At 37.8% G+C, this 25528-nt stretch overlaps 1 protein-coding gene across 6 annotated transcripts in view; it reads right to left on the bottom strand.

The window, feature by feature from the left end:
- Rsbn1 (rosbin, round spermatid basic protein 1) overlaps positions 1 to 25528 on the bottom strand; it is a 52549-nt gene that overhangs the window by 19373 nt on the left and 7648 nt on the right. For 3 of the 6 annotated variants that reach the window (NM_172684.3, NM_001356556.1, NM_001356558.1), the window contains exon 2: positions 18242 to 18915. In NM_172684.3, coding sequence (NP_766272.2) covers positions 18242 to 18915 — 674 coding nt within the window. Of the gene's footprint in view, positions 1 to 17111; positions 17230 to 17767; positions 17856 to 18241; positions 18916 to 25528 lie in introns of all 6 variants that reach the window. The other 3 variants (XR_001783685.2, XR_003954314.1, NM_001356557.1) reach the window with 3 other exon arrangements.

Genomic DNA, 25528 nt, shown 5'->3' with positions numbered 1-25528 from the left:
TACCTCATACTAGATACCTAGCCAACTTTATGGGGCTAATGAAAGCATGGCTCATGGAGGAGAACCTACAAAAACCACTTTACTAAACCAGCATAATCCCTAAATGCATTCTAAATATCTTTATTCTTATTCTTATCTCCATGCAATGTCTCCATGCAACAGATGAAGAACATTCTAGAAAACCATAACCAATTAAAATGCAAAAAACAAGTGACAACGCTGGTGCTCAGCTCCAACAACACAACTCTTGCACTTAAGGCTCCAGGATCATAGCAGAAGAAGGAAAGGAAAGAAGGGGAAGTTTGCTGTGGTAATGTGCCTCCTAGAAATGTCAGAGAAGCTACACTTATGAGACATTACCAACATGGCTACCTAGCTAAGACCTGAACAAGGACAATACTAAAGGCTAACATGGAAGGAAAGAATCTAAACCCTACACCAGAGGACTACAGGAAACAAAGAATGCTGACAGCAGAAGAAAACAACTTTCCCAGGGAAGATTCCCCACTTGGTTATCCAATACCAAGTGGTCAAACCTGAAAACACACACACAAACACACACAAAACATTAATATGAACTGAGCAGGTTGCATTTATATATTTAAGAATATGTGTGTGTATGCGCGCTCACACGAGCACACGTATTTATATGTAAATCAGAGGCCATGAATTTAAGATACAGCAAAGGGGAAGTGTTGGAGAAAGGAAAGAAAAAGGGGAAAATGATGTAATTATATTTTAATTGCAAAAACTTTTAAATAAAAGTATTCATATCTCATGTTATTATTTTATGTTTAAGATAATTACAAAATAGAGGTAAATATTTAAAAAATAATCTGAAGAGATGAATCAGTGATTAAGAGTCCTGGCTGTTCTTCCAGAGGACCCATATTTGATTCCTAGCCCTGACATGGCAGGTTACAACTCTTTGTAACTCTCTGTAATGGGGATGTGACACCCATTTCCGGCCTATTCAGGCATCAAGCACACATAATGGCGCACAAACATACATACAGGTAAAACCACTGACCGATATTATCTAGAAAGTCTAATTTTAAAGTTACTAAGACTTAAAAAACTATAGAGAAACAAAGGTCCAAAAATTAAAATGTTACAAATATTTGAGTAAAGACAAGTAAATAAACTGTCAAACAAAAAAAAAAAAAAACAGCTGAGACAGGAGGACCACACAGAGAAAGAGGAAAAAGAAAGCAACTAAGCCACAGTGAAAGACAACAACAATAACTTTTAACATTTCAAACAATGGCCAAGAATATTAGGTTTGAAAAAAAGAAGAAAAATTATCCAGAATGCATCTTTACTAAAACACTGGTTTAAAAGTTAACAAATGGTTGATAAGGAAAGAAACATAAGCTGTTAATTTGACTAGACACAACATCTCTAACAGACCACTCAGGATTGCCAAATTGGACTGGAAATCCTCCTACCCATTCATTTCTACTTACACACAATGGCAGAATGAAGCAGTATGTACTTGAGATAGAGGCAGATCCTATGCAGTCTTTGTATTAAAAGTTTATATACCCCAATTTAAATAGAAGCAGTATGGTCCTAAAATACTATGCAGTTCTTAGTAGAAAAAAGTTTACCAGCTGGGCATGGTGGTGAATGCTTCTAGTTCCAAATACTAAAGATAGATAAAGGCAGATAGATTTTTGAGTGCAAGGCCAGCCTGCTCTACAGAGTAAGTTCTAAGACAGCCAGGGCTACAAAGAAAAACCCTAATTCAAAAAACAAAAGAGAAAAAGTTTACCTACCCCCAATTAAAGCACTCATAGGAGAAAACAGGCAACATGTTTAAATATTAAGTCTACTATTCACTGCAGTGTATCTGCAATGCAACATGCCTCATGTAAATACTTGTTGAATTTATGTATGTTAAGGGTAGAAACACAGTAATCAACCATTATACTCTGGCAAAGAGAGTGAAAAAAGAAGAACTACTGATCAACACTGTCACTTGCATTAACTTCTAATAAATGTAATTTTTTGTTAGTTATTTAAATAATTAGTAACACAAGCCAGACTGTGAACAGCATTTATAAGCACAGTAACATGTACCAACTGAGTAAATCTGATGCCAAAAAGCAAACCACTAATTATTCCTAAGTATTCTGTCTTTCTTCTTTTTAGTGAGAATTTCCTGGGCATATGGCCAGTGAGCTAGGATCCCTGGCAACTAAGTATACCCTGTGATTAAGTTATAGCCAATAGGACGGCAAGTTAAAAATGCAATTTTCCTAAGGAACCATTTTGCCCTTCATTTCCTCTTTCTTTGCTATAGAGCCAGACTCATCCAAGCATACAATAAGGAAGGGATGGCCAAACTTAGAGCCAGCAGGAACTAAGATGATGGATAATGTAAAGCAATGGTGCTAAACTGTGGGCTATCATAGAAGGAAAACATCTGTTTCTAGCCACCATATTTGCATTCTCTGTAATGGTCTTTTTGGTGGCACAGATGACACTGGCATATTATAGCCTGACCTGGACTTAAAGGGGGCGGGAGAACTAAAAAAGAAAAATAATCTACAACTACATTACACCCAAAAGAGAATAATTATGGTGATTAGATACTTGCAAATCAGACTTGTAAGGAGAAGTACCAATTAAGTGTATTTTGAATATTGATAAAAGATCAAAAGAGAACACAATAGTCATCAAATACTTTGAGGCTTGTTTGTCCCCCAAAGGATGCTGAAAGCTCAGTCTTAGTGTGGTGTTGCGGAGGAGATAATTAGGACACTGGGTATCACCTCATAAAGAAAGTACCATAGTCACAGAAAGTTGACACAGGCCACAGAACATTCCTAACAGAGTGCTAAAAATGAGCTGGTGCCCCTTTGGAACCCTTCTGCCACATGGCCACTCATACTCACCTAGAATGGAGCCAAATGTATGCCAGGGACATGCATCCCCTTGAATCCCCAGAACAATGAACTAAAACCTTCTGTCTTTATGAAGTACCTGGCCTTTGCCAGTTTGTGATAGCAACAGAAAACAGACTAAGAAGTAGATTTATATAACCTTAAACAAAGAATAAGAATTATTAAAAAGCCCAAATCACTCATTTACTATAAATTTATATCATATACCAGGACTGTCCTCAACACACATACAACAAACCAAACCTATTCCTGACTCCTGAAAGCTTATAATCTAGTGGAGAAAGACTAAAACATTTAATTGTAAATTGTGAGGTCTTCAAAATAGAAAATGGGAAACTGTAATACAGAGTATAAAATGTCCTTTAAAGTAACATTAAGCTAAAATCTGAGAACAAGTTTAAAGAGGGAGAAAAAAAAAATCTAAGAACTACTAGCACTAGCTCTGAGTTTGAGGCCAGCCTGGTCTACAGAGTGAGTTCAAGAACAGTCAGGGATACACAGAGAAACCCTGTCTCAAATGAATGGGAGGAAGGAAGGAAAGAAGGAAGGGGAAGGTAGAAAAGAAAGAAAGAAAGAAAGAGAGAGAGAGAGAGAGAGAGGAAGGAAGGAAGGAAGGAAGGAAGGAAGGAAGGAAGGAAGGAAGGAAGAAAGAAGGGGAAGGGGAAGGGAAAGAAAAAAGAAAAGAAAAGAAAAGAAAAGAAAAGAGAAGAGAAGAGAAGAGAAGAGAAGAGAAGAGAAGAGAAGAGAAGAGAAGAGAAGAGAAGAGAAGAGAAGAGAAAAGAAAAGAAAAGAAAAGAGGGGGAGAGGAGGGGGGGAGAGGGGAGGGGAGGGGAGGGGACGGGAGGGGAGGGGAGGGGAGGGGACGGGAGGGGAGGGGAGGGGACTGGAGGGGAGGGGAGGGGAGGGATAAACCCATTGGATTTAAAGGAAGAGGAAGCCTCCCAACTTGCTTCTGTCACTGTTTTAGAGTTGGTGGTCTTACTGTATGTTCAGGCTGGCCTCAAACTCTAGAGCTCAAGAGATCTCACCTCAATGTTCCACATAGTTACAACTATAATGTGTGTCTTTTTTTTGGGGGGGGGGGTGTTTGTTTGTTTTTTGGCTTTTCGAGACAGGGTTTCTCTGTATAGCCTTGGCTGTCCTGGAACTCATTTTGAAGACCAGGCTGGCCTCGAACTTAGAAATCCACCTGCCTCTACCTCCCAAGTGCTGGGATTAAAGGCGTGCGGCCCAGCAGTGTGTGTCTTCACAGCAAGCCATATTTGCCTCTGTCAGGTTTTTTTTTTTTTAGGCATATTTTTTATTAGGTATTTTCTTCATTTACATTTCCAATGCTATCCCAAAAGTCCCCCATACCCTCCCCCCAACTTCCCTACCCACCCACTCCCACTTCTTGGCCCTGGCATTCCCCTATACTGAGGCATATAAAGTTTGCAAGACCAATGGGCCTCTCTTTCCAATGATGGCTGACTAGGCCATTTTCTGATACATATGCAGCTAGAAACACGAGCTCTGGGGGGAACTGGTTAGTTCATATTGTTGTTCCATCTATAGGGTTGCAGAGCCCTTTAGCTCCTTGGGTGCTTTCTCTAGCTCCTCCATTGGGGGGCCTGTGATCCATCCAATAGCTGACTCTGAGTATCCACTTCTGTGTTTGCTAGGCCCAGAAGTGGATGCCTCTGTCAGTTTTTAAGGCAAGGTCTCATTGAACCCAAGATGGCCTGGCACTCACACTATGTAGCTGAAAATGACCTTGAACTTCTGATCCTCCTGCCTCCACCTCCCTAGTACTGGGAATATAGTGGTGTACCACCATATCTGATTTACACTAGGTTTGGGCTTAATCTCTTGGGCTCAGGTTGGTCCTCTACTTTTTTTCCATTTTTTTTTATTATATATTTTTATTTTTGTTCTGCTGTTTCCTTTTTCTACTGTAGATGAATTTTAGCTAAAATGGGTTGAATTTGAGAAGTTTCATTCTTGTTTGCTGTTGCTTTTAAAATAATTTTGTTAGTCTGTCATGGATGAAATTATTTTACTTTTTTTTATTAGATATTTTCTTTATTTACTTTTCAAATATTAGGATGAACTCAGGATACTTTTATTTGTTTAATGTTCAGAGAAACAGGGGAAAGAGACCAGTTAGGAGAATTCTATAATATTCCAAGTAAGAAATTGCTCAAAGGCAATGAGTGAACTGATTTTAACAGGGGTAGGAAGAAAATATATACTGAAGGTATCAAGACCATTAAACTAGGAGGACTTAAAGACTGGATCTGACAGGAGACAGGAAAACGTATCAAGGGTTACTACAAACTTGTATCCTTTACAACTAGATAAAAAATATTACTCATTCTCCTTTCTGGAAGAGGAGTTTGGGTAGGAAGGTGGTATCTGTTTTAGACACCATGAATTTGAACCATGGGACAGGTGGAATAAATTCCCGAAAGATGTATAGTTCTAAATTCCCAGAATCTATGAATGTTACCTTGTCAAAAAAGGGAACCTTGCAAGTATGAATAAATAAGGACACTGAGATGGATTATACAAATAGACACCAAAGGTAATTCCACACTTCGTCTCCCCTCCATAGTTAGGCACTAAGTCTAAAGAGTCTGAAGAGAGAGGTTTAACATAGTCTAACTCCCTGGTAAAATGTAATGGTTCTTAACTATAGAAATTAAAAGCCCCAGAGAAAAACACTGATAGTTAAGAGCTTTACTCACAGCGCTATGGATGTCTTACTGAGTCACAAACTGGTGAGTCCCACCTATGTGACTGCAGGGTTTCTGACCAGTTTTGTAGTAACTTATGTTTAAATATGAACAGAACACCAGATCACTTTTGAAGAAAACCTATAATAAAACACTAAGACAAACAGAATTTGTAGAGATAAAGCATAAAAGAAAATTTGATTAACTTAATAATTAAAATAATTTCATCCTAACATTTGAAATGTAAATAAAGAAAATATCTAATAAAAAATAAATAAAATAAAATAATTTCATCCATGACAGACTAACAAAATTATTTTAAAAGCAACAGCAAACAAGAATGAAACTTCTCAAATTCAACCCATTTTAACTAAAATTCATCTACAGTAGAAAAAGGAAACAGCAGAACAAAAAGGAAAAAAAAATATATATATATTTTAATGGGGGAAAAAGTAGAGGACCAACCTGAGCCCAAGAGATTAAAAAAGCCACAGCAATATAACAAGTACCCACTTAAAAGAGGAAATTAAGGCCAAAAAGTTTCTCCAAGGGTAAAAGCATTTGCCACCAGGCCTAACGGGTGAGTTCAACGCCCAGGACTCATACTCAGTAGAAGGAAAGAAATCTCTAAGTTGTCCTTTGACCTACACATGTGCATGCTATGTGTAACCAATATAATAAAAATGAGATTTAAAAATTAAGTAAATTAGACCATCAGTTGGGAGAACTAACATACAAAAAGATTTTCTGAAGGAAAAAAATAAGAGAAAGAGGAAAAGGAGCAATAAAAACTGCAGGAAGGAAATAGTAAAGAGTTAAAGCCAAAAATGTAGCTCCGTGGTAGAACACTTATCTAACACGCCTAAGAGTCTGGATTCAATCCCCAGCAAGCAAGAAAGACAGAAAGTAGGGAGGGGAGGAGAAAAAAGAGGAGAAGGAATGAAAGGTAAATGAGTGGGAAGATAAGGAAGGGAAAAGGAAAGAAATAGTAGCAAATGTACTCAAATTGGGCCTTTAATCCCAGCACTCGGGAGGCAGAGGCAGACAGATTTCTGAGTTCGAGGCCAGCCTGGTCTACAGAGTGAGTTCCAGGACAGCCAGGGCTTCACAGAGAAACCCTGTCTCGAAAAATCAAAAAAAAAAGAAGAAAAATGAGAATATTAAGGATAATGTGCTTTGAGATAAGGTCTCTTAAAAATTACTATGAAATGTATCAAGCATATAAAGAAGTCTAAGTTATAAACATTTAGATTAATATCATGAAACCCCAGTGCTGGGATTAAAGGCGTGCGCCACCACCGCCTTCTCAATTTTTATAATAAAGAAATGTTGAAAATGTCCAAAGATAGAAGAAGCGGTAGGGAGAAAGGTGCCCAAAAAGGATCAGAAATGACAACATTGGGTTCTTCAACAGAAACTTTTAAGTTTAAAAGACACTGGAACAATACTTTTACAAATTGAAAAAGATTCCCTAATCTAGCATTCAGACCCATCTGAACCACCAACCAATAGCACCATAGCAAAGACCTCCTACATGTGAGGTCTGATTTGAGCCATTGAATCCTGATAACAGTTGTGAATTTTTAGAGAAAAAAAAAGTAGAAATATTAGGATATACATGTGGATAGACATTTACATCAATAATTATAACACGACAATATTGTAAAACAGCAAATGCCCAAGAACAAGAGAATTTTAATATCCAATATCCAATACCCTCAATACAAAGGGTGACAATAAATGATCTAGTGTTGTTCATCAACATAATTCTCATATAACACTGTTGAACCAAAATTAGGATCCTAAAGAATAATCCATGAGATATAGTAGTTATCTTAGCTTGGGTTTCATTGCTGTGAAGAGAAACTATAACCAAGGCAACTCTTATAAGGGACAGCATTTAAATGGGGCTGGCTTACAGTTTCAGAGCTTCAGTCCATTATCATCATGGCAGGAAGCAAGGCAGTGTGCAAGCAGACATGGTGCTGGAAGAGTCAAGAGTACATCCTGATCCAAAGGCAACCGAGAGATACTTTTCTCCTCCTGTATAGGCAGCCAGGAAGAAGGTCTCTTCCACACTGGGAGGAGCTTAAGCATGAGGAGCCCTATACAATGACACACGTCCTCCAATAAGGCCACACCTCCTTAACAGTGCCACTTCCCATGGGCCAAGCATATTCAAACCACCACAGTAGAACATGTCATTTTATGTTCATGCTGTGGTGAGTTCTCTGTTTCTTTCTTGCCTAACATGATGCGGGGCAAGTGGACTAACCAGAATCTGTAGTAAACCTCTGAGCATATTTCCTATTTAAATTAAGGTGGTATTTCAAATGCAGAACTTCTGTCTATAAAAACAGGGATTACCAGAGGCTTTTCCCCCCTGAGTGGCTACAGAAAATACAAGGTCAGGCTCCTAGAACCAGAGTGATAATCATGAGGATATACACTAGACATGAGTCAGACAAAAGTAACTCAGGAGTATAACTACCAGTATAATCAAGTTTCTAAGGTGATAGATACTGGGCTATCTACCAGGTTAAAAATATCCATGAAAAGTGTACTGTGAATACCCACATCCATCTCCCTCTCCTTCCACAGTAGATCAAGGTTGCTAGCCTCTCTGGTACTAGAACCCAAATATAACTGGAGTCTCTCAAAATATACATCATAGTAAAGTATGTAATTGCTAAAAAATTATAAATTCAAGACAAATATTTGCTTTAGAATTAAAAAGAAAGAAAAACTTGTCTTTTAAAGGACACATACAAAGCAGCAATTCATGTATATAATCTCTCCCCTTTTCATTTAAAATGGAAGAGGCAAAGGTTGGAAAAGTAGGGATGGCTTACTACTACTGAAAATCCTAAGCAAATGGGCAGCTTCTGTTGTGATGATGAAAAAAAATCTCTGGAAATGAACAGTGATGATGATGATAAAACGTTCTGAATGTAATTAATTCCACAGAATCACAGTCTTTAATGGTCAAAATGTTAAAGCTTCTTTTATGGATATGTTAAAACAACAGGGGCTCGTGATATGGTGAGTTAACCGAGTGCTTGTCTAGCATGCATGAAGGCCTATGCTCAATTCTCAGCACTGCATACATGAGGCCTGGTGACCCTGCCTGCAGTCCTAGCATTCAAAAAGTAGACAGGAGGGTTACAAGTCCAACCCTCTACATAGCAAGTTAGAGGCCAGTCTGGAAAGCATAAGACCCTGGCTCCAAAGAATAAATAAAAAAGAAGTAGGCTGATGGTCAGAATCTAGAACACAAATAGGCAAAGTAGTAGTTAATGGACTATCTTCTCTAAGAGACCAAGAAGGGTGAGGGCTGGGAAGATGACTCAGTCCGTGAAGTGTTTGCTACAAGTGTGAATACTGGACTTCAGATCCCCAAACCCTATAAATCCAGTGTTGGGGAGGACGGAACAGGTGAATCCTCAGAGCTCATTGGCTGGCCAGTGTAGCTAAATTAGCAAGCTCCTAGGTTCAGTGAGAGATATTGCCTCAAAAAAAGTAGATGAAAAATAACTGAGGAAGATATGTGGGTTGACTTCTGGCCTATACACACAAGTATGCAAACACAAAGGGGGGGAGGGAGAAGAAGATAGGGGGGAGAGAGGGAGAGGGAGAACACTAAATTTTCAGTCTTGAAGAATAGGTATAGGCAAATAAGCTGACTTTGCTAGGCAATGCTTCCAAGTTAAGAGACAGTCCGAAATGACTAATTATCAACCTCAAAGGGGGTTTTTAAATAATTTTGTAAAATATAGATGTTAGACAAGATTATGTCTCAGTTTACGATGTTATGAAAATCTAAGATTGTACCTACATATCAAATGAAAAGAATTATAGCAGGGATAGATAGCATGTGATATAAAACAATGCCTCTTAAAATTCACCATTGCAAGAATTGAGTCATTTGGGGCATGTATCTCAGACTTACTCCAGATATAATGAATAGGAAGCTACAAAAAATTCTGAGAAAATGACATGTATTTTCAATGAAAGCAATAAACAAGCTGAGTTCTATCATTTTCTAAAGTACATTACAGCAGAGTGGGTGGAAGAAAAAACACATCAGCGGTATTACAGGAGGTAAGCAAAGAGAGCAGAAAAACAAAGCAAAGGAGTCTGCCAGGAGTGCAGACGACAACGGCGACAGCGAAAACCCTGCCATAGTAATGTCAAGAGAGAACACTGGGGAATTATTCACGCTTAGCATGCACTCAAAGAACCTGGTATGTTTGTGATAGCCACCAAATGTTAACCAACAATCTATCTGTTCTATGTCAACATACATATGGTTCTTTAGGTTACAAATTCAACATTGCATTAATCCTGTATTATTTCTGAGAATTAGGTAAATCCCATTGTGTATCCAATACATAACTTCTAAAACTACCCATTAATACTCAGAACAACACCAAGCTTGAAATGTATCATCATACTGAAAACCCTGTATATGACAGATTGATTGTCCCATAGAACTTGTTCTCAGGAAAAAAGCCCATTTCAGCTGATTGTTTTAAAACACAGAAAGGAAAAAGCAAGCCAGCAATCTTCCTAAACTTGTGACCTATGAGTAAAAAAAAACATTCTTTAAAACATCCCATGAAAAAAGCACTGAGTGGGTCAAAGTGAGTTTACTACAAGCTGTACCAAGAACTACACAAAATAATCAACCCTGCTATGTATGCTGTTCTATTTTCTAAAGGCAGCAACTTCAAGTATTTGTTTTTCCCTTTTATACAATGTACTAATGCTTAGCGTTCAAGGCTTTAGCTATTTCCCAATTACATACTATTCTATTAATACCACTCTTCATCACAACTGTCAATATTACAAAAATGTCAATATATTAATCAAAGGTTGGAGAGCTAATAAGCCTTATCCTAACACATGATAGGCAAATAATTTTTTATTCTCTAAAACAAGACATTAAAGTTGGATAGTCCAATCCTACAGAATGTTATTTTTTAGAATATTTCTACTATAAAAGTAACATTTGCTACCCAAATAAAGTTTTTTATGTATGCCCTTACTCAGGTCAGATGGAAAACATGTCTTACTACAATTTTTTAAGTATGTCCTTCAGTGAAATTTCCAATCCTGAAATTCTTTGAGGGGAAAAAAAAAAAAGCAGAACTTAAAATATGAACATTTACCCTACGACACTTATACATGCATCATCCTTCTTCGTGCATACCCTTCCATCTTAGTGATGTTTAAAACAATCCCCATTTTAACATTACTATATTGACAGTTGTTGCTGTTTTCATGTGGAAGTCGTCTATAAACTTTATGAGACCTATGACCTTCTAGAGGCATCAACACTACCTAGGAATGTTAGAAATGAAGGTCTATGAGGATGGAGAGGCAGCTCAGAGGTTAAGAGCACTGGCTCTTTCAAAAGACCTAGGATCCATTCCCAGCACCCATATGGCAGTGCAAACCAACTATAGTTCCAGTTTCAGGGCTTCTGACACCATCTTCTGGCCTCTGCAGACACCAGGCATGGCGCACAGACACATGTTCAGGCAAAGTCCAACACATATTAAGATATAATAAGATTCTCAGTTAAATTATATGCACATTATAGTTTTTTAAGCCCCAAACCCTAGACTTTCGTACCATTCAGAGAAAGGACAAAACAATTCCTTGTTAGAATCTGCAATTATTTAATCTTGAGAAGGTGAAAAGTATTATGACCAAAATACTGTCACCTAGGAGGATACAAGGGATACAAGGACTTAAAGATCCTCTTCCCTAAAGTCTGTGACCCTTAAAAAGATTTGAGCTTTTATCAGTTCCTCTGTTACCACAAGTCTACAATAACATAGGGCACTAAGGACCAAAGACTTTACTGTAGAATTATAACAACTCAGCCTAAAATATTACAAGCGTTTTCAATACTATAGCTATAATTTATACCTAATTAAAAAGATCACAGCCGGGCAGTGGTGGCGCACACCTTTAATCCCAGCACTTGGAGGCAGAGGCAGGCGGATTTCTGAGTTCGAGGCCAGCCTGGTCTACAGAGTGAGTTCCAGGACAGCCAGGGCTACACAGAGAAACCCTGTCTTGAAAAAAAAAAGCACAAATCATATTGATTCCTAAAATGTATACAGATAAAAATTTTTAAGAAAAAAAGAAAAAACATAGAAATTTCTCCATTAACTGACCTAAAGATTAGATAAACATTCAAACATTTTTGGCCAAGACTGAGACTTATCCAATGACCAATTAAAAATTAGAAATGAATACTCTTACAGAATTATAATAAATGCATGGTCTTTTAGAAATTCAAATTCACAAAGCTGTCCTTCAGTCCCTAGGAGTGAAGTAAGCAAACAAGGATCAGCATGGTGTTCCAACCGACACAATGAACTTACCTCCTCAAGTGTTAAAGTAGTCAATGATTATAAAATGTTTAAAGGGGGGGCAGGGATGGCTCAGCAGTTAAGAAAACCGAATGCTCTTCCAGAGATCCTGAGTTCAATTCCCAGCAACTACATGGTGGCTCACAACCATCTGTAACAGGATCCCATACCCAATTCTGGTGTGTCTGAAGACAGTTACAGTGTACTCATATAAATGAAATAAATAAAATCTTTTTAAAAAATTAAAAACAAGACAGGTGAGATGGCTCAGCGGTTAAGAGCGCCGACTGCTCTTCCTGAGTTCAAATCCCAGCAACCACATGGTGACTCACAACCATCCATAACAAAAATTTGATGCCCTCTTCTGGAGTGTCTGAAGACAGCTACAGTGTACACACATATAATAAATAAATAAATAAATAAATAAATAAATAAATAAATAAATCTTTTTAAAAAATTAAAAACAAAAAGAAAAACAGCCTATACATGGACCCTAGCTTGACCCAATATAGTAACTAAAAAATATAAAAGTAATAGAAACTCTAACTTTTCTTACATGAAACAATCCTACTTTTTACTTCATGAGCTAAAGTTCCCAGGGAAGAAAAAAGAGGTGCCTGAGACTAGGTTAAGGAATCTAAAAGGCTCATTGACTGATAAGAATTCTGTGATTGTGGCAATCTGGAATGCTGGAATCTTGGGAGAGCTTTAGCCTACTTACTATTTATGCCCACCTGTTTAACCTACTATCCTTACCATTCACCGGGTGAACCCTGCCTGGACTGTGCTTTTCATATTGGCAGCCTTCTCCTGCTAGAGGACAACATTCTAAAGCAGTGAATCGTCATGTGCATAATAATCATCTCGGGAGCCTGCAGACATCCAGATTCTGATCTCAAAGATCTGAGTAAAAGCAAGAGCATACACTTCTAGCACGCACTGTGGTGCTGCCCAAAACTCTCAAGCACATTTTGATAGCAAGGTTCTAAAGAAAAGCTACAATTTACAATACTTAAGATCCACCACCACCATTATCCTAGCATTTTGTACAGCACTAGTCTTGATGATGTTTCCAATTAAATTCCTAACTTGTAAGCCTAACACTTTTCCATCTTTATCTTACTTGATCCATCATATGCTATGTATTATTTTTTTAATTTATTCACTTTACATATCCATCACCGTATCTCCTTCCAGTCTCCCATACACAATCCCTCCCCTCAGGACCCTCCTCTTCTCCTCTGAGAAACAGGAGAATCCCCTTGGATATCCCCCACCCTGGCACATCAAGTCCATGCAGGGCTAGGACGACTTCTCTCACTGAGGCCAGACAAGACAGCCGAGTTAGGGGGAATGGATTCCACAGACATACTACAGCTTTAGGTCCTGACCACTCCAGTTGGTCAGGACCCATATGAAGACAGCTGCATATCTGCCATATTGTGCAAGGTGCCTAGGTCCAGCCCATGTATGCTCTTTGGTTGGTGGTTCAGTCTCTCAATCCCAAGGGTCCAGGTTAATTGACTCTGTTGGGTCTTCCTATAGAGTTCCTATCCCCTTTGGGGCCCTTAATCCTTCCCCCAACTCTTCCATAAGACTCCCCAAGCTCCATCCAATGTTTGGCTATGGGTCTCTGCATCTGTCTGAGTCAGCTGCTGAGTGGAGCCCTCAGAGGACAGTCATGCTGGGCTTCTGTCTGCAAGCACAATGTGTAAATTTTTTTTAAGTTTTTTTTTAATGTGTGCCTGTGAGTGTATCTGCACATGTGTGATATGCATGCATGTGTGTGTCCACAAAGGCTGTAGGAGGACAGCAGATGGATGAGCTAGAGTTACAAGTGTTTGCAAGACGCCCAAGCTAGTTAAATGGGTGATAGGATCCAAACTCTAGGTCTCATGACTGCACAGCAACTGTTTATAATCACTGAGCCATCCCATCTGCTGGCTATATTATATTTTTATCATCTCATTACTGTTAAAATCTAGGAAACATATCCTCATCTGCCTTCCTTTTTGGGTCTCTTCCCAAATTCTCACACTTAAGGCAGGTACACTACACCTCTATCTTCACCTCTTCTCAATTCTACTATCATCTCTGGTTTGCCTACATGTTAATTAACCCAAAACCTGCATTTCCCAACCTTCAATCCACATATTCAGTCACTAAGAAATCTTTTTAAAAATGAGCTTAAATATACACCTCCTAGGGGCTGGAGAGATGGCTCAGCGGTTAAGAGCACTGACTGCTCTCCCAAAGGTCCTGAGTTAAAATCCCAGCAACCACATGGTGGCTCACAACCATCATAATGAGATCTGACTCCCTCTTTTAGAGTGTCTGAAGACAACTACAGTGTACTTAAATATAATAAATAAATAAGTCTTTAAAAAATATATACACCTCCAATTCAAAATATCTCCAACAGCCAGGACCTGCTAGCTCCACAGAAGAGCACCTGTCCAGTACACACAAAGTCCTGGTTTCAATCTCTAGCATTAAAGATAGAGTGGGAGTTAGAAGTACGCCAAAAGCCAGGCAGTGGTGGCACACACCTTTAATCCCAGCACTTGGGAGGCAGAGACAGGTGGATTTCTGAGTTCGAGGCCAGCCTGGTCTACAGAGTGAGTTCCAGGACAGCCAAGGCTATACAGAGAAACCCTGTCTTGAAAACCAAAAAAAAAAAAAGAAGTCCGCCAAAAGATCTCAAATACTACAGCACCACACTCAACCCTCCCCAGCTTTTCTATTAACCTTCCTTATCACCAACTCCAATTTTAAGTCATATCTTAAAACTGGCTCTCTTTCACTAAACCCAGTTAGCCTCCACTTAATAATTTCTTAAATCTTATTCTTTTCTCCAAAACTGTTATTAGTTTGAACACGGAACTTTTCTGACCTAGTTACTATAGTAACCTAATCAGTTTTCTTGTTTACAAACTTATTTTCTCCCATTTTTTCTCTACCTTACCATTTAATCTTTACAGGTATAATTTGTTGTTATCCCCCTACAAAAATGCCCATCACCTTAAAAAAAAGCGTTTTAGCATATCATTATAGTACTTTTCACACCCACAACTACCCACCCTCAGCCTTCTCTCTCCCTCTTCTCTCACTCAAGCCACTCTTAACAACCAGAGTGTCCCTTTGCATCACGAGCTATTCACAGCTCCCCAAATGTGGCCCACTCTCAAGACTGTATGCATATTTGCACAGGTTAAAATGCATCTGTTTAACAATGACCATACCAAGTGTGATGGTTTGCTCACCAGGGGGTGGCACTATTAGAAGGTGTAGCCCTGTTGGAGTAGGTGTATCACTGTGTAGGGGGAGCTTTAAGACCCTCATCCAGCAGCCTGGAAGTCAGTCTTCTGCTAGCAGCCTTGAGATGAAGATGTAGAACTCTCGGTTCCTCCTGTACCATGCCTGACTGGATGCCACCATGTTCCTGCTTTAGATGATACTGGACTGACCCTTTGAACTTGTAAGTCAACCCCAATTAAATGTTGTCCATTATAAGACTTGCCTTGGTCATGGTGTCTGTTCACAGCAGTAAAACCCTAACTAACACACCAAGTTAAGTACTGATCTGCTTTTAAGAGCCTCCTTAAGCATAACATGCTTTAAAATGCCATCTAATCACCAAATCCTCCTCCCTCAACAATAGGGTTTCCCTGTGTGCATCTCTATTCTTCTTAACCTGGGTTGTTTTTTTGTTTTGTTTTTTTTTTGTTTTGGTTTTTTGAGACAGGGTTTCTCTGTGTAGGCCTGGCAGTCCTAGAACTCACTCTGTAGACCAGGCTGGCCTCGAACTCAGAAATCCGCCTGCCTCTGCCTCCCGAGGGCTGGGATTAAAGTTAACCTGTTTTAGAACTGCCACTTTACTCACCTCTCTGCTAGGCTAAATTCATCAGTTAGTGCTTTTAAGAACTGAGTGTCTAGTAGCTGAAACCTATCTTGAAGTACAATCATGAACAATTATTATGGCTACATGTTTAAATTATGAAATAAAAATTTTAAAGCCTATAATTTTTAGCTTGACTTTATAGCTTGGCAGAAGAAGTTCCTAAGACTACAGAACACAGACTTCCAAAATGCCCAATGTGTTCACTTAATTCCCAGCATCTAAGCACATTTGTTTTAAAAATATGAAAAACAAAGCTCCTCCTACTTTACACTGAAATACAATCTTAGCTCCTCCTACTTTACACTGATATACAATCTTAGCTTCATAACCACAATGTTAGACAAACAGCACAGCAATCTCGTTCCCAGCAGTCGGTCGGTCACATTGAGTAGTCAGACGGCCTCCTCGATTCTCTCCTGAGCCTTCTACTTACTGACTGACTGACTGACTGACTGCATAACAAATGAACAGTGTCTTCAATGGACAGCAGAGAAAAACTGCTTACCTACCTCCTGGTTGTTTCAAATACAAGCCATAAACAAATGTGAACTAATGTGTTAGCTTCCATCTCCACATTCATCAAAGATTTTACAAATGCAAATGTCAAGGTTCAAGGGCTAATGAAAACCTAAGCTCCTGGAGCAGTCACAAGGCCCCGTCTTCAGTCCTCTTACATGGCTAAAGCAGCAAGATCTAATTCCATAATAATCTAACATATTCTTTATGGGTACTTACTTTATAAACAACAAAGTAAATCTCAAGGTAAGTTGTTGGTACAGTCATTTAAATATCAGCTCCATTTAAAAAAATTAATTGGAAGACAAAAATCAGCAGGGAATACCATTTTGAGATGTCTTATTTAGCAGGAGTATTGTCTGTTGACATACAAACTCAATCTATAGACTAAAGCGAAAGGTTAAAAAGTCACCTTTACAAAACCTTATCTCCCCCAAATTTCTGACTCGTTTCTTAGATACACTTGCTGATCTGTCAGAATAGAAAATTTATTTAATTTCTCTAATCTAAAAAAGTAAATCCCGCTCTCAGCAGTACCTTCATTAACTATAGACTAGATTAAAGCTGTTTTCTTGTCTCTTTTTCAGTATTTATCAAAGTAGGATTCTTTAATTTTCAAAGGGAAAAACTCCTTTAAAAAAGAAAAAGAAAGGAAAATCTACTACAAAAGTCAGTACTTTGGTACCTGATTGCAGTAACAAGGCCAAAATCCAAGACGAAGCCCTTTATTGCACATGGAGTTCCAACATCTTGGGCAGACTCATCTTGCGACCTCTCCAGATTAGCTGCTCCTGCTCTCTCTACTGCAGAGAGAACTTCAATTAGAGAGATTCTGAAGCCCGTAAATCTGAATTGGACACTCCCCTCATTGGAGGCAAGAATGGGAAGATGAACTAAAAAATCCAAGTTGGAGGAGGGTTCAGGTGAGCGCACACGGCTTGAACCCACTATAACAGAAGCAGCTGAGAGTCGGATTGCATAACGTTATTTACCTCAAAAAAAAATTTTTAAGGGAAAAGAATGACAGTAAATCACTATAAAACCTGAAAAAGCAGATTATATAAATCTTTAAAAAGTGAAACGGTCTCCACTGAACTTGACCCGCAGTATCTTCAGTATAAGCCTAGTGCTTCCCCTTTATACTTACAAGCTGAGAAAAGCAACCGAAGAAACAAAAACAAAAACGCTGAAAAACCCTCAGATCCATTATTGTTCTTTTTAATGCTCTACAATAATTCCATTGAAAGGAACACTTGGCTAAAAACTGGTTAGAAAGGAACGTTTCCCTGCTGACTTAAGCCTAACTGCCCAAGCAAGGCTTCAATCAGAAAATGTCTTTACCTACAACAGTGCACAGGCAGAAGGAGCAGAGGCAATGGCGGTCTCTCCAGTCACAAATCACACCAATGGGATGCATTTCTGGGATAGACTGCCAACAAGTTACAGAAAGAACTTAAGCAAAACCTGGTAAATAAATAAGCCAACACCTTCTGTTTTCTATTCTAGTATCAGAGTCTTCGCTAATGTTACCCTAAGGCTACAATGTCTAAATCATATACTCTACAATAGCCTGGATTCATTTGTAAGCTTTTTCCATAAACACATATGATGCATAAATCATTTCTTCAAGCAAGTAAAAGTTCCACACCAAAGATCTCACCAGTTAGAAATTACAATTTAAAGAAAAGACAGTTTGAAGTACTTTTATTATGAGGAATTTTTATAATGTGTGCAGGTGTGTTGTGCAATACAATGAAATTAATTCTGTTGAGAAACTGTATTTACTATCCAATTGAACAATAATTTTTACCTTACCTGAGTATGAAAATTTGAAATGGTGGTTGTTTCAATATCTTTCTTGCCCAAAATTTCCATTTTCACTGGAGTGTTGGGAAAATTAAAAGCAAAGTAGTCCAAGAAGTCTGGGAGATAAGCGGCCGCTCCATGCACTATTGCTAACGCATAGTACGCAGCGTTTTTCTCATTTTCACTGAATGTCAAAGCAAGAAACTCCTCAGAAAATCTCTCCATCTCCATTGGAGACAAAAATGAGAGTTCGTCCATGTATGCATGAAGGACAAGAGCACCCCCATTGGACTGGTGTTCTTCGTGAATAAAGTTGCTAAATTTAGTACCTGTTTTTAAGAAATTTCTGCGAATAGAATGTTCTTGGTGCGTTGTAAAAGGTGTCTGTACTCCCTGGGGCACCCGATATTCTTGCATGCCCAAATTTAATCTGCACAGCTGTTCATCCTTCAAATACCTGAAGGACTCCTTATTAACTCCTGAAGTGCTATTTAGCTGTCCTTGGGTGAGAATTTCTTTGCTGATGCGGGTCAGGCCAGCACAGACGGTTTGTACTTCCTTATTGTACATTTTAAGGCGTCTTCCTCTCATGTCTTCTCGATGTTTCTTTTTCTTTTTCTTCTTTATTTTCTTCAAGACAAAATCATCAGCTCTCTGGGTTTTACCATTTTCATCTGCTGTTTCTGGCCACAATAATTAAAAATAAGTTAGTTGCTAGGACCAGTGTCAATATACATGTGTCTTAAGGTATTTGATCTAAATTTAAAAACCTCTCCTTAATTTCTGAGAATGTTATTACATTTTTTATCATTAGAAATAAAAAAAATGAGACAAAAATCTTAAAATACAGTAATATTCTGGGTCAAAGATTATACTAAAAAACAAAAACAAAAAACCTGGTAGTGAGTTATTGGTGGAAATATAGCTAAATGGTATGTAACACTTCTTAATATGTGCAAGACCATGGACAACACACACACACACACACACACACAGGATATATTTCATATGACTTGTAATAAAGATAAAACATGGAAATTACTGTGTGCTACACCATATGAAGTATTTAGTTACATAAAATCTAAATTGATGTTCGTTGTTTCACATTTTCCTGTCAGTCTATTAATTATTATAGTACACACAGTTGAGCCAAAGACAAAATAAGCCATAAAACAATAGTTTGCCCATCAAATGAGCTTATAAACAATGTGGCCTTGCAGCGTCAGGGTGGAGGAAGAGGCAACTTGGCTATAGGACACAGAGACTGCTGACACAGGTGGCCACTCCCACTGACTGCGCGGCTCGGGCTCTCTTTCCTTCCACCTCACTGCCTATGCTCCACAAGGGTGCTTGTTCTTCTCAACCTTTTTCTCCCTTTCTGTCTTGCTACATTTTTGTCAGCCCTTTTTCCTGCTGTGTCTCTTAAAAGTGATCATTACTTTTCTTCAGGAAAGACCGAGACTTTACAATAATATCCTTTTGGGCCTGGCGTGGTAGCACACAATTGTACTTCAAGTGTCTGGGAGACTGACAAAAGATGAAGAACTGGAAGTTAGTCTGGGTTCTAAAGCAAGACTCTCAAAAAAGGACCTGAAATAGAAGCCCTTTTCCTCTTCTCATGGGAAAAAGCAAAAGCCAGGCAACACAAACAGCAAGACAACACAGAGGCAAAGCCCAGCACACACACAGATAATAAAGCACATTTTCAGAGCACTCTCCACACAGCATTTCACCTCACTCTGAGGAAGTCAATCTCTACACTGTTTTACGGAGGAGCAAAACAAAAAATAGAGTGCTTACTGAAACACTTGTCAAAGATTGCAGATAGATAACTAGAAAATCTTTAGACCCCAAAATCTTAATCTTTATTTAAAAAAATAAATAAGATGTTCACAAGTGACAATTGGGTGATATGTACCACAAGCCTTAAATATATGTTTATAAACTCCAGATCCAGAAAAAACAATTCTAAGTCAAAGTTATCTGAGAAATGACTGGAAGATCTACAAAGATAGCCATGACAGTATCTTTTAAAAGAACAAAAGAAAAATCCTCTAACCTGACTAATATGATGATTAAAAAATTCTGATAGCTACATACTACATACACACATTGCTAAGCCATTATAAGTAATGGAGTAGAGAAATTGACATAAAAATCATGTTATAAAAAAATGCTCATACTGTTACTCTCCTAGAAACCCTGCACTGATAGCTAATCTAAAGCTGGGAAAAATCTGCTTTATCTATGTATGTGCTGTATACATAAAATACAGAAAAATATTTGGAGGCAAGTATGCTAGCTAAGGTATTACTGGAGTTATCAATGGTAACAGGATTATAAATGTCTATCTCCTCTATCTATATTTTCCAATTTTCTATAATAAACAAATTAAAATTATAATTTCAAAACTGACTCGAGTTTTAAATAGTTGCATGAATTGACAACCCCAGGATAGAAAAACATCCTTCATTTAGTAGTAAGGAAATCGACCTGTCTTTTAAAAAAAAAAAAATTGAGATTAAATAACAATTACAGTCCTAACCTTCAAACTTAACCTAGCATATTATATTGAATTTATCTACCAAGCAATAGTATTTCCAAAATAAGTAATTCAGTTAACATAAATACCCAGTTATAAAGAACTTATATATATATATATATGGCATAATACATTAATCCTAGCACTTGGGAGGCAAAGGCAGGCAAATTTCTGAGTTTGAGGCCAGCCTGGTCTACAGAGTGAGTTCCAGGACAGCTAGGGCTACACAGAGAAACCCTATCTCAAACAAACAAACAAACAAACAAACAAAAACCTAATTAGTATAAAGATTTTATATAAAACCATTTCAAATGACCATATACTACAACAATTACAAAATCTAAATAAAATAGTTTAATACACAAATCTTTTTAGTGTTTAATAAAACTTGCTTTAAAACAATAACAACAAACCAGACATGGAGGTTCCCTCTTGTGATCTCTGCACTAAGAGACATGGGCAGAAGGAGTCAGATTGAGAAATGGCCTCAATAAAAAAGGGGGTGTGGGGGGCACAATAAAAAGAGACTTCATTTACAAACATCATTTACAATGTAACTATATAACATACATAAAATCAGATTGTTTATGCTGGCAACTAAAAATATAGCCAATTTTTACTCCATATAAAACTATTATCATAATTAATAAAACATTCAAGTCATTTATATTTTTTACCAAGTAAAACTAATCCAAATACTTTTCCTAATAGCAAATCAATAATTTAGGCAATTTTTCTAAGGAACAAATGTCATTCAATATAAAGGTTAAACCAACTCAAAAATATTCATCTAATTACCCCTCCTACCTTTAGTAATTTCATGAGAGGTGGAGAATATCTCTGAAAATATCAGGTTTTAAGTTTCAGAAGAAGTCTTCAAAAGAGGTATGCGAAAAAAATGAATTATAATCTAGATCTGCCACTGAAATTAATTAACTCTGAGAAGGAAGTGCCTTGACTGGTATTTTCTACATTACTATTTGCTTATCAGTGGAATGGCCAAGTCTCTGTCGGTTTTAGCCCAAAACACTTATAGGAAGAAAAAAAAATAGTATAACTGCCTCAAGAAGAAAGAAAGAAAGAAAGAAAGAAAGAAAGAAAGAGAGAACCTTAAATTAATTGTAATCTCACCAATTTCAATCTGTCTACTAGCTAATCCTGTTTTTCAAATGTAAACTATTTTTCTCGGCTGGGATACAGAAAGCTTGCCTTTCTTTGTATATAAATTTGAGACCATTCATCACCTACTTGCTAATGAGTTTATATGAACAAACAAAATGTGTTCTTAAACTGCAGTGGTAGCAGCTAGCTGATAACCTAAGCATCCACCCGAGCATCAGCTGTTTATTATTACAGTCTGCCACTGTCTGCTGTATGAAAAGAATGCCAATTGCCTTGCTTTGAGTTAAAAAAAAAAAAACCCACATTATTTATAAGTTAATGTCTACAAAGGAAAGAAAGGGGGGAGGGGTAATGACTGCCTGAAGGCTTCATGATCTTCCCATTCCTGGTATAGCGGTTTACTTTCCCCACAGAAAACACATTCAGGAAGTCTCTGAGTTATTTCTCCATAATGCAAGAGTTAAAACTTACTATCATTCGTTTCACTGTTGGTTTTTTTATTACTTATTGTCTTTGTGCGTATGTGCACGGGTGCCTCTGTGGCAGTCAGAAGACAGCTCTGTGGAAGCTGTCTCCTTCCACCTTCCTGTGTGTTCTAGGGATCCAACTCAAGTCACCATGCTAGGCCTCCACATCCTTTCCCCACTGAAGGACTTGCTGGCCTGCCATTGTTGGTTTCTTTCCCTGTCTTCTTGTATTGTTTTAGTTCTGCAGTGACAACAAATAAACCTATCCTATCTATCTCTTACATGCCAGGCAGGTGTTCCAGTCCTCGCATCATTGGTTCTTAACAACAAAGAACCAAGGAAAGCTCTTCCATATCAAACTAAAAGTTGATATACAGAAAGCTTGTGTACTACAGAGGAAGACAGGGACATTGACCTTAGAAACAAATTGCTGTCTCTCTTTAAAGGTCATTATCATTACACTTAGAATACATGAAAAAGTCCTCAAACTAGCTAACATCATCTACCATCAAATGGCCTGGTTACTTATATCACACTAGTCTAGTTTTCACTAGTGCAAAAACTTAGCATAAGGAGTAGGATGCACCTCACTAATAGAATGTATCTCACTGGGAGAGTGCTTGTCTAGCATTCACAAAGTTCTGGGTTCAGGTCCCAGTACTGTCATGTGCACAAGCACACAAATATGCATGCAGACACTTGAACTGTGTCTTAGGAAATATGATACCTTCAATTCCTAAATATCATGGAGATAAGCAAAAGCAATAATTCACATCATATTAATTATTTTAAAAAAAGAACTAAAGCATTCTAAAACTTACTTTATGTTTTATTTTTCTTTTTGCTTTGGAGATAGGGCTGATTTTTAAACTCAAGATCCTCTTACCTCAGTCTCCCCGAAGTAATGGAGGAATAAATTATTTTTACTTCTCTTGTGGGTGATTAATAGTTTTATATAAAAACCTAATATAAATGGAAAACCAAAAAGACACTCCTTTGGAAGCCAAGCTTTTGAGAGTCACTGTTTTTAACATTGTACACACATATCTTTAAAAAAAAAAATAGCTAGCTAAGTGGAAACCCTGTTCTACCACTTCCTAAAACTACACTTTTTCTTTTCATTCCAGGAGTTTTCTTTGACAAAGGTTCTCTCTATTTACCCTGAACTGGCCTTGAACCTATCAGGGGGCTCAGCCTTGGATTTATGATCCTCTTACCTTTTCCCGCCGGATGCTACCATTACAGAGGTACATAGATACACTCAACCTGAAACATGTTGTTTTGTTTTGTTTTGCTTTGTTTGCTATACAAACTTCCCATACACCCCATAAACTGTCCCCATGCCATAGTCATAAAGCACAGTTGCTTCCCCTGAACACACTACTGACATGTCTTCAACACCCAGCAGTCTCAGTCTAAATTGTGGTTCACTCTTACTGTAAAGTACTTACTGAAAGTACTCTTACTGTACATTCTTATTTGAACAAATAGAAGTGATATGGGATCACCATTACAATATTATACAGGGCAGTTTAATCCTAAAAATCCTGTGATCTGACTATTCTGAAGTGCTCCCCATCCTAATTACTAGCAACCACTGACGTTTTCTATTGTCTCCATGGGTGTGTCTTTTTCGGTGTTACATAACTGTAATTGCACAGTTATAGCGCTCTTAGACTGGGTTCTTTTTTTATTCCAGTATTAATGCACTTAAGGTTACTCCATTACTTTTCAGAACTCAGTATAGTTTGTTTTTAGAGCAGTTTGTTAATTTACCTACTGAAGAACAACTGAGTTGTTTCCAATTTTTTAGCAATTATGAATAATGCTGCTACAAATTTCTATGCAGATATGTTTCCAAATCCTTTGAGTAAATAACAAATAGTATGTAAACTGCAATATCACAGAGTATGTTCAGCTTTTTAAACACTGCCAAATTGTCCTCTAAAGAAGCTTTACCATTTTGCACTGCCACAATAAATAAGATAGCCTAGACTTTTGAAAACCCCAGTGCTTCTAGTGATAAAATGGGGGAAGGGAGACAAAAGTATTTCCCTGTAAAAAGGTACAGAATAAATGAAAAATGCATGTAAAGTGTTTGGCATAATCCTAGAATATAACAAATAGTAAGTGTTAATTACTATTTTCACTCCCAAATGGTGGAAATCTAAACGAAGAATGTGCTATGTAAGAGCAGGCAAAAGCTCTGTTGGTGAAGCACTTGTTTGCAAAGTATGAGGACCTGAGTTAGTTCGGTCCCCAACCTAAAGAAAAAGCCAACCATAGAGGCAAGTGCTTGGAATCCCAATGGAGAGGATCCCTAGAGCTCACTGGTTACATAGATGAGCCCCAAGTTCCAGAGACTATCTCAAAAACAAAGCAGAAGGTTCATGAAGAATGAATGACTCCTGAGATAGACCTCTGGCCTCCAGAAGCAGACCAACAAGAACATAAACACATACACACACAGTGCAAGCTCAAGCTGGGCACTTATGTTCCCCCTTAATCCAAAACCCCAGAAGTAATATAAGAGAATAAATGGAGTCAAAGCTAGCCTGAGGTATATATAGCACAACACCCTACCACAAAACAAAACCAGAAGTGCTCCCCAGCCCAAAGCTTCACAATTTAGACTGAAATGACTATCTCTTCCCTACTGTTTGCCTCTGGGCAAACTCAGAAATTCCCTTAAGCCTTTATTTTCTTACCTTAAAATACTAACACCACTGTTTATCGTAAGAGTTGTTGCTAGGGAATAAATCTTTCGTCACAAATTTGACACACAAGTCTTTATCTTATTGTAATCGTAATTAATAAAAGGGCTGGATAACATGCCTTGAAACACTTGTCAACAACTCTGGAATCAGATTAAAACTAGAAATTACTGGCCCAGAGTACAATATAGTATATCACAGTAAAACATAAAGGGGGAGAAAACTGATTCACGAGATGTCTATTAGGATCTTACTCATCTCATCTTATCCAACAATTCAGTTCAGTAGACATAAAAATTCTTTCTCACATTGGGTCACAAAGCTGGCAGCTAACAGTCAAATTTCGGACTCTAACTCCAAAATTGAGATTCTTCCACTACAGTAAAGCACACATTCCTCCTTTCTGTCTCTGCTGTAAGCCTCTCTCCCTGAACACTCTGGCAGATTATTA

This window comes from Mus musculus, chromosome 3 (assembly GCF_000001635.26).
Source record: "Mus musculus strain C57BL/6J chromosome 3, GRCm38.p6 C57BL/6J".
In the NCBI taxonomy this organism is placed as follows: domain Eukaryota; kingdom Metazoa; phylum Chordata; class Mammalia; order Rodentia; family Muridae; genus Mus; species Mus musculus.
Note: the sequence above shows the minus strand (reverse complement) of the source record. Positions and strands in the feature narration are given on the sequence as shown.